General features: G+C 40.8%; 1 protein-coding gene across 1 annotated transcript; it reads left to right on the top strand.

The window, feature by feature from the left end:
• Window positions 1–1,165: 1,165 nt before the first annotated feature.
• nus1 (NUS1 dehydrodolichyl diphosphate synthase subunit) lies at window positions 1,166–10,725 on the top strand. The gene is made up of 5 exons (XM_072656566.1): window positions 1,166–1,645; window positions 3,918–4,040; window positions 5,047–5,199; window positions 6,723–6,822; window positions 9,020–10,725. The coding sequence occupies exons 1-5, from the start codon at window positions 1,297–1,299 to the stop codon at window positions 9,108–9,110; spliced, it is 816 nt and encodes a 271-aa protein (XP_072512667.1). The 5' UTR covers window positions 1,166–1,296; the 3' UTR covers window positions 9,111–10,725.

Raw genomic sequence — 10,725 nt, forward strand, 5'->3', positions numbered from 1 at the left:
CAGTTATATAACTCCGGGGCAATATAGTCACACCAGGACGAGCACGTTTAGTACCCTAATGTTTGCATCACGTGGCCACATGATCACAACAATTGGCCCAAATGAAAGATGGAGAAACACTGAGGCTGTATCTGATATATATATAACAAGTCTCAGCACAGGAACTGCATTCTGTGGGGTTATGGAGCTTTATCCAGTACCTTTGGTACGAGTTTGACTTCAGAACTGATCATCCAGCATCAGCACCTGTCCTCACTAATGCTCTTATGGCTAAATGCAGTCAGTGCAAGCAATCCTCACAGCAATGTTCCAGCGTAGAGGGTAAAGCCGTTCACGGAGTGGCTGCTATTGCAGCAAAAGGAAGAGAAACCATGTCATACAAATGATTTCAGAAGAAACATTGATGAGCTTCACACTTTTGGACATATTAGTGTAGTGTAGTAGTGCCTCTTGGTCTGCATTAAAGTCTTTAAAAAATGTAAAAAAAAAATACATAGGATTATGTATGTGTTTTTATTTATAGAGGAAATCTGCCATTGGTATTCCACTCATCACTGTAACATAGCAGACAGCATACAGTACGTCTTATTTAAAAATTAACATTTAAATATTAGATTGAAAAAATCTAATAATGTCCCACAATGTTGTCATTTTGAAAGAAAATTGATTTTGTTTTGGATTTTGATAATCTGCCTGTTTATGGTTTTAAAAAATCTGGGCCTCCTAACCTAATTAAACTAATTAAAGTTAGTTTGCAGCAAAAGGAAGAGAAACCATGTCATACAAATGATTTCAGAAGAAACATTGATGAGCTTCACACTTTTGGACATATTAGTGTAGTGTAGTAGTGCCTCTTGGTCTGCATTAAAGTCTTTAAAAAATGTAAAAAAAATATAAAAATAATAATAAAATAAAAATTATATAATATATATATATACCCAAATGAACATTTGTTGCCAATAAAAAAATAAAAAGTATTTTTTTATCTAAATAAAATTACTATTAGCATTTTCCTAAGCTATGGCTATACAATAAACATCCGCCTTGGTCACGGTCTTCCTAGCTGAGTGAACCCTCTCGCTGTGCTGCTCCACGATCTTTGGACGCGTCGTCCAATCAGAGAGCTCCATGTAACACAGCGGGTTCAAAGTGGAAAGGCTGAGAAATGGCAGCCGGCAGCCTGCGGTGTTGGCGCTTAGTGGAGTGGCTTTTATGACCGAGCGGACTGTAAAACCCCTTAGCATGCAGTATCGCCTGAGCTCCTGACAGACGCGCTTTTTAAAGACACTTTTAATCATGGCGTTGTTGTATGAGTTGGTATGGCGGCTCTTGCACTGCCTTCTCCAGCTCCAGCGAGCGGCCGCCGCTTGGTTTCGAGGCCGCGTTTGGAGGCGAGGCGGACGGCTGTGGAGGAGAGCCGGAGCCGCGCTGCTTCTGCCTGGAGCCCTGGGCTTTAGCAACCAGAAAAAGACGACGAAACCCCGCCGATATCGCTGGGTAGCGGACGGCAAGACTTTGGAAAAGCTGCCCCTTCATGTGGGCTTGCTGGTGGTCGAAGAGGAGCAGCAGTACACGGACATAGCCAACCTGGTGGTGTGGTGCATGGCGGTGGGAATCTCCTATGTCAGTGTGTATGATAATGAAGGTAAGAGCCCGCCGCACTGTAGTAAGTTGTATGTAAGAAACGGCTGAACTCTGGCAAAGGGAAGTCTGTGACCCAACCTCAGGAAATCACATGCACCAGAGTCAGCAGACCTGCTGAGCTTGGGGCTTCTCTGCTTCCCTTTAGTGAACACCTAGAGATTTGGGAGATTTTGAGCCTGCAGTGAAAACTCAATAGCAGAATCCACATCAACTGCCTGAGCCTGTTAGCACTGTTGTGGGAGCTCGGTTCAGTCTGTACAACTCGTTTGGCTGGTATGAGAACTTGCCCCCCCAAGAAAATAGATGGTGATACATGAGACATAGATGGTGATGATCTGGTCCACTCCTCATATACCATGGCTTCAGGTGATGTTTAGTGGGGGTGCACGGATATGGGAACTGTGGGTCGAAGCCCATATGCAGTATTCTATTTATCTACAGATCTGTAGAAGCTGGAGGATTAGCAGAGAAGTATCGCAATTATTTCTGTAGTTATGAATGCAGCCACATGAATAAAATGCAGACATTTACTGGAGGCAATAACTAATAAGCTCAAATATCAGATGCCTCTAAGCACCTGTTTGATGTCTGTATTATGAGAGATCTGTCTGCTAAGGAGTGCTGATCTAAGGTAAGAGAATCTGGTTTTGATTGGACCAATGGAAACTTTGCCCCGTATTGTAAACATTAACCAGACAGAGAGCATAATTTCCAGAAACAAATCTAAATAAAGTAGTTTAAAGCTTCCAGCAAATGAAACGCATCGTATTTCACTGTCTGGTCCTGTACACCATAAAAAAAATAATAAAATAATAATAAATAATAAAAAAAAAATAATCATGGATCTTCAAATGTGCCACTAAGTTATAACTGAAAAGCAACATTGCAGGATCTCAGCATGCGTGCCCCAGTTGTGCAAGAGAGAGAACAGAGAGAAGTGGACCTGATTTGTTTGCCATTGCTTCTCAAAAAAATGACAACTGTTAGCGGTTAACGTATGTAACGCTCAGTAGAAGTTGAAGTATAAAGACTTTGGATCATTTCTATTGGTCCATTCATCAAAGTCCAAAACCTTCTGGGAAGGCTTTGCTCTAGATGTTGGAAAGTTGCTGGGATGATTTGATTGCATTAAACCACAACAGCATTAGGGAGGTTGGGTACTGATGTTGGATGATCATTGCTGGACCACAAACACAACTCCAGCGCATCCCAGAGGTACTGGATTGACAGTGTAAAGTTTGAAATCAGTATTTTTAGGAATGTGTTGCACTCCAACTCCATGTCATCTAATCTGTAGGAGGATGTAAACAATTCAGTAATGTTACAGGTGTCCCAAACAATAAACAGATAAGATAATAAGGTTGAGAATGTGAAATATCTTATAATTCATCTACATCTCTGTAGTTTCCTCAGAGTTAGCCCTTTTTACTCTATCTTTAAATGTTCTGCTTCTCCCCTATTTTCCTGTTCCCAGTTATTTCAGCTTGGCACCTTGGCCTAGTTAAGTCCCTCCTTCTTCCACACCAGGGATATTTCTCAATGAACCGAGTGCTTGGGGCGGTAAAGACTGCATTGCAGGCTGGATTACCTTTAACCCGGATTAAGCAACTCTTAAAGCTCAGTACTGATACAGTACAGTAGTGTGATGCATCAGTCAGAGGGAAGTTTTATTTTCATGAGCGAGACCTGATTTGGACTTGTAGGTTTGTGACTCATGAGAGGTTAAAATTAAACCGAGAACCCTGCTGAGTTCTATGTCTAAGTTTGTCTCAAGTGTGAGATCTTGCAGATGTCTGTTCTGCGTTATCTCACAGATGGTAAAACTGACAGCTGCCTTGCCAAGCTTTAGTGTGTCCAAAAGTGTGTTTCTTCTAAACCAAGGGTATTAATAAGAATAAGAAATTAATTATTAATAAGAAGTTTATGCCTCTTTATTGTTCATGTTAAGAAAATTGATTTTGCATTCGGCCGCAAGAGCTTCAGACAGGTCTAGTACTGATGTTCGATCATTCCAACTCAACCCAAAGGTAGTTGACGGAGCTCCATCATTCCAGCAAATGCTTTACTTTCTCCAGAGCATCCCATTTATTTGGCAGTCCTACAAATCTTGTGTGTGCAGTTGAACACCTGTGTCAGGTGTATTTAAGGTGCTCCCTGAAGAAACTTAATTCCATTGTTTTTCCCATCCTTTTGTTATCTGTGTGAATTGTTTGAAGGTATGGTACTGTTGAGAGTCTTTGCAGCACAGACTAACCTCTCCTGTTTGTTTGCAGGTGTCTTCAGGAGGAATAACTCTAGACTAATGGAGGAGATTCTGAAACAGCAACAGGAGCTCTTGGGCTCAGAAAGCTGCAAATACTCACTGGAGTTCCTAAACAATGGTGCAGATCAGCATGGTGAGTCTCGACACCCATCCCTGGGATAATGGGTGTATACAGTCAGGTTATGCCAGAAATGCTAACTTGAATGGCCTGTTCTGAGGCTTTTCACCTTGTATATGATTGCTGTTCACCACTGTTTTCCAAACCTGGTCTAGGAGTGGTCCAAACCTGAATATTTTTGGTAACTTGTGCTCACATAGCCGGCTAAGTATTCAAAGCTACGCTAAATTGCAGAACAATTAGCAAACACGATGTCCCACACCTTTTGGATATAAGCAGGTATACATGGTTACACGTTGCAGATAAATAACTGCAGTCACTACTGAGCCAATATAAGCAATAATGTAAGTGAAGGATCAGAGATTGCACTGATTTTCCTCCCAAAGTTGGACCGCTAATGACCTAACCCATATGTACTCATTGTGTGCTTTTTGGGGCGGTGGGGGGGTTAGAACGACACTGGTAAGGGCGAACCAACACGTGCCCCCTCATCACCAGGCAACCAGTGTGCCTGAAGGGAAGTGCCGCATACCCGGCTCCATCGCACCAGCTGCAGATGCTATGTGGGGAGAGGGCGCCATCTATCTATCCTGGAGAGACCAAGGCCAATTGTGCACTCTTGGGGCCTCAGCTGCTGATGGCTAGCTGTTTTTGTGTTGTTGTTTTTTTTTTGTGTTTCCACAGAGAACTCTGCTCCAAAAAGACATGTATAAGGGAGAATACGTTTAAGGTTAAAATAATCTTTTTGAAAGTTTTTTTGTTTCTTAAACATCTACATAATGTAAAATGAAATAATGTATGTAATAATAGTGTTTTTCCTCGTGCTCCTACTTCTCATTTACACACATGGATCACTAAAGAACTATCCATTGAAACACTCGTCGGTCACAATTACCACCTAATTCGAACCATATATTGTATGTATGAATCTTCATGTACACTTAGAATATGAAGGCCCTGCTTAAGTTAAGCTTTTCTCACTCACTGTTGCATCGTCATTTGTGTGTATGCGTGTGTCTAGCCCTGCTGTGTCAAACGGTGGTGAAGGTGTTGTCTCCGGATGATGGAAAGCTCCGTATTGTACAGGCCGCGCAGCAGCTGTGTAAGGCTGTGGAGAAGAAAGAGAGGACATCCAAAGACATCAACGTCACTGTGCTGGATTCTTTACTGCGAGGTGAGTGGCCACCCACCTGCTGACCGGCAGTATATTTAAAAAGGGACAGGATTGGTGTGACTATAGGTCACAAAATATTCATTACCATTACAGTTCTTACTCCTGTAACTGAGATTGTTTGGCATGAGTTAGTTGTTTGTATGTTGTTAGTTGTTTGAATTTAGTTTTTAGAAAACTATCTTTTAGGAATGATTTTTAACATGTTCCTAATTATGTACAACTTGTACAACTACAAATAGTGGTTTCATTATAGTTACAGAATAATGCATCTTAAAAGTGAGTCCTTTGCATCTTAAAAGAGGGGGTCCTTTAGTGGTGTCCTGTGTCTATTTATTTATGAGTTTTGCTTCTAGTATTGTCATGTAAGGGCATATGCATTCTGCATGAACAATATCTGATTAGATAGTAATGTCAGATGTGTTGTTATATGCTGTAGTTCAGTTTAACCAATCAGTCCTGGAGAGATTAAAACTGTTTTCAATCTGTCCAGTATCAGTCTGAAAAAGAAATGCTCCAAAAATAAAGTGCTTTAAATATTTCTTTAAGTGTTAAAGGATGTGTTTGATTCCATAAAGAACCATGTTTGTAATGGTGATGTGAGTGTGAAGGACCAATTTAAAGCGTTCTAGGCTCACATTTGCATTTCTCTACTACAAACATGGTTCTTTATGGAACAAAACATGGTTCTGCTATGGCATCACTTAAAGAAGCGCCTTTAGCTTTTAATACTTTAATACTGTAGATGCCAGGAACCAAACAGCTGGTGTAAGTCCATATATTTTTGTATTATGGTATATTCATGTACCTCAGCAATAGAAGAAGATTATGGAGAAAATTATGGGACCGAACAGCTATGAAGAGACTGCACACTGGTTGGATGTGCTGTAATAACTACATGACCACTTTACCAGTTAGTAAATGAGTAATTGTGATTGTATATAATCAAAGAGATTAGGTATTTTAATCACAGTGATGAAATGAGTGGTTCACCCCTTATTGAAAACGTGAGAGAAGAAATACGAAAGAAAAGTGAAACGAGAAGAAGCCGAGATTCATCCTTCTTTAATGCAGTGGTTTGAAGTTCACATAAGAAAATAACCGATGAACGTCTTGTGTGGGCAGTGTGCATGTGTTGTTATTTTGTTATGCTAATGACCAGGTCCGAGAGGGTAAATCTGTCCTAATGACTTCTTATTGTTGCTTTCAGTATTCATTAAATATGAGGAGGGTTTGAAAATGAGGTTAGTTGTCACTTGTTGAAACAAGTTCTCTTCGTCTTTTTTAACAGGACTATAGTGGTAGTTTTGTGCATGTGCACGCTGTGAGACACTACTCTTTATGCCGTCTTGGTGCAGCTGTTCCTTGCTAGCTGCTCTCTGGCCCTGCAGCTGTCCAGTGGCCATTATAAAAGGCGCTCAGTAATCATTTAAGGAACCACAGAATTTATGGTGTGAACTGATAAGCCCATCATAGCCTCACTCTTCCGCTCACACACAACATGTATCTTTTATTTCCCACTTTAGAGTCAAAGAACATCCCTGACCCAGACCTGGTGCTGAAGTTTGGTCCAGTGGAGAGCACACTGGGCTTTCTGCCTTGGCACATTAGACTAACAGAGTTCATGTGAGTATGAGGAGTGTGTGTGTCTCTGTGTGTGTGTGTTCTTGATTGGAGATCAATTTACAAATGTGTAATGTTGTGCTAAAGCAAAAGGGCTTCTTTATAGTATTGGAAGCTTAAGGTATTGTCCCTTAATTCACAAAGTTAGCTGTATAGAACCATTCAATAATTGCTCCCACATGGTGCAGTCATATAAGCGTCAACCCAATCATCAGCAGATTGCTGGTACTATCCCCAGTGATGCCACAGCCATCCATGGCCAGGTGTCCCAGAGCACACAACTGTTCTTGCTCTCTTTGGTTGGGTAACATAACTGCCAGTTTGTGTTCTCCAAGCTGTCAGCTGTCCACTGATGTTGAGTTTGCAGCAATTTGAAAATATGCTGTGGACCTTGCTAGACTTCACCATACTAGCTCTGGTAGCATTATGTGATGAGGGCCTAAATACTGAGTGAGAATTTGGAATGACTGGTGGGGAAAAAAGAAGGAATATAAAGAAGTTTTTCTCATATTTGAAGATCATTGTAACAAGGCCAAGAACTATTTAAGCATCTAAATGGTTCTTTAAATTGTCAAGATTCTTTACTTAAAACCATTTAAGGAGTGTTTTAATCCCTTTAGTAGCCCAGATCTGCTTTCCACTCCTTGTTCCTATCATTTCTAAGTCAGTTTTGTTCTCAAAGTAGTTGTTTGGGAATAAGATGTGGAATGTAATACTTCTAGGACTCAGAGTTGATATATTTGTATTGTGATCATGTATTTGAAATGTTAGAGTTGACCGATCAGGATTGATTGGCATCAGTGTTGAGCTGGTATCAGCAGAAAATACTGGATAGGGTAGTAGTGTTTGAGTATGATAGACTACTTTTAAATGCTTATATTAAGTTGATAAATCTGATCAATATTGGCCATTATCAAAACAAAGTGTGTCAGTAATAATAATCAGAAGAAGTTACGGCTAAATTGCTGTAGAAGAGTGTATTGTTTTACATGGAGATTAAACTTAAACATAAATAATAACTTGAAATAAAATAAGAATAACACATGATACCTTTGGGACATTTCGAGCTCGTACACAGTTAATTGCCTTTAACTGGATGAATGGCATCCAATGTCGGCTCTTGTAGTGTGATTATCTGTGAAGATTAACTGCTAAACCTGTGTGTGCTGCATCACGCATTTCAAGTCTCCACAGACTGACTGTTTAAAATGCCAGTGACTAGCTGAGAGTAGCTCAGTTGAATACTGACTTACTGGCTTTCTGTGTGATTACCAGAATAAACCTTTATCAGTAGTTTCTCATCTTAAAGAACATGTCTACATCTACAGGGGTTTGTATCAAGTTTAAGTAATCTTTTTTTAAAAATTGATTATGTATTATGATGCTGCATGACACTTGAATCAAAAAACGGAAAGTGTCTTGCAATGCTAGAAACCTTGAAGTCTGTGGAATTTGGTCCAATTTTCTGTCTCTATTTATAGATAAGATGTGAAAGACAAGTGTGGAATGATTTAGGCATGCGATTTTAACCATGCTAATTAACATCTATTATGTTGAGCACTATTAGACTTGTAGCTCCGGTGGAAAACTGAAGATGCAAACCAACCATCCATCAAACCCCAAGCTTTTCAATTGTGTTATAAACTTTCCATTTAAATGAACATTTGGTGCAGTATACAAACTATTATGCATATAAATTCTACACATCTGTACAGCTATGCAAATAATCATAGTCATGTTATGTAGCAGTACTGTGTTGCAATTAATCTGAAATTTGGAAGCTCAGTTCCATTATAGATTAATGTTTATAGACTAATGTGTGGTGTGAGGTGCCCACTGTGGTTTAGGAGCGCTTGGGGGGGAGGGTTGTTAATTTTAGATTTTTACTTCAAAAATCTCCCAAAAATCTGTTTTTGATGCTATTTGGTGGGATTGCTGGAAATGATTTCCCAAGATATGGGAAAAGATTTCCCAAGATATGCACTAATGCCAGCTAAATACATCCCTCAGCTTGCTTGTGAGTATGGTCTTTCCATGACTGTCCACTAGATGGTGGTAAATGCCCTCTTTACAATCCATTCATTTGTATTGTGTCTTCCCCTCAAGTACTTCGTCATGGACCGGTGGCTTCATGACCCCATTCATCAACCTCCATTTATAGGTTATGTTGTCTGATGGGGTGTGTTTGTGTCTCCTACAGCTCTTTGCCTTCCCACAAAGATGTCTCTTATGAGGACTTACTCGGTGCCCTGCGGTGCTACGCATCCTGCGAGCAGAGACTGGGGAAGTGAGCCAACCTCCACAGCGGAGGACAGAACTGAAGGAACACTGCAGAGAAGGGAAGAGAAAAGGAGGAATGGGTGATCCCTTTCTCTTTCTGTTTACAGTACAAGCAGCAGAGCAGCAGCATCCAGACTGTGCATCTTCCCACATAAACACACAAGCGCACACACATACACGACTCGCTCCTTTGTCTGTGGCACCAAGGCTCTGTGTGATTGTGTGAATGCAAGTGTGTGTCTGTCTGTGTGTGTGTGTGTGTGTGAATGAGAGGGGGAGAGTGTGAGCGAGCAGTACCTGTCTGTGTGTTTGTCTTTGTCTAATAGTAGTGAGTGTGAGCCTCCTCTGCTGCTGGGTGCATTGTACACCCTGCCAAGGTGACTGAGCATGGAGCTCCAGCTCTGCGCCACACGCTCCAGACTCGTAGCGGCTCCAGTAGCCGCAGGACTGTGGTTAGTGCGGTTAGCGACATGGTGTAAATCTACTGTCTCTACTGTCCTCTGCTGTAGGACTGAAGCAGTTTGGCTGCAGTCTGGGATCCTCTGAACATTTAATGATGGATTTACAACCCTTCCATCTCCCCCAGAACGTTTTTCCAATGTCTCGAGGACTCATTAAGGACTTCCCTAATGAATCTACTGCATTTAGTCGTGCTTCAAATCTGACTGGCCGCTCTCTGAAAATGCGAGGTGTGACCTCCATGCATGAGAACATGTGAACAGTTTTAAATTGTGCTGGGTGTGTGTGCGTGCGTGCGTGTGTGTGTGTTCAGTCTGCAAATGATTGTACAAAAAAACTTGACAGTGATCTACAGTCGGATTCTCTGGATTGTCAGCAAAGTTCTGTATGTTCATGATTATTTGCAATTATTTTTTATAATCGATCATATTTTTTGCTTTTTTTTTTTTTTTTTGCTTTTTTTTTTTTTAAACTACGGTTTTGTCCTCAGTATTTATTGCTCCGTCCAGTAGTACAGTTATCACTTTCGCAAGGAGTGCAGCTGTTGTGCTTTCTGTTTCGTTTGAGGACATGTTCATCTCTTACACAGATATGCAGCAGATTCGTGGTAAGAAACACTAGACCTTTACACCGTACTTCTAACAGGGGCTGGCTGATCCAAGCCTGTTCTAATCTCACTAGTCTTAACCGGAGCAGTCTGTCAGTCGTGACCTCGCCACATAGGAGGATTGGTGCAGTAGTGTTCAGTGTGAATGCCCAATAAATGTTACTGAAACCCAAACCAGAAATGGAGTCTCCCCTCAGTTGTGCTCCAGTCACTCAACACTCTGTTCTCTGTTGAAGATAAACATGATTCGTTCCATCAGTCAGCTTTTTGATTGTTTTTAAGCGAGTGATATGCACTCAGTCTTTGTTCGCTTATCAAATGTGGGAACGAGGGCCCCAAAAATTAAAAAAAATGTTCTTTCTTCCCTAAAACTGATTCTAATTTTGCAGGATTTCAGCCAATACTAATCCCTGTTAACAAACAAAGCCTTCTATAGTACATACATATACCTGTACAGTGCATCTGGGTATAGGTCAGGAGGTGAAGGCCAAAATGATCAAACTAAAACTATACAAATAAAGTAAATGTGTTCCAAACCAATTTTTTTATGTGTTTTAAAC

The sequence above is a fragment of the Salminus brasiliensis genome, chromosome 1 (genome assembly GCF_030463535.1).
Source record: "Salminus brasiliensis chromosome 1, fSalBra1.hap2, whole genome shotgun sequence".
Lineage (NCBI taxonomy): Eukaryota > Metazoa > Chordata > Actinopteri > Characiformes > Bryconidae > Salminus > Salminus brasiliensis.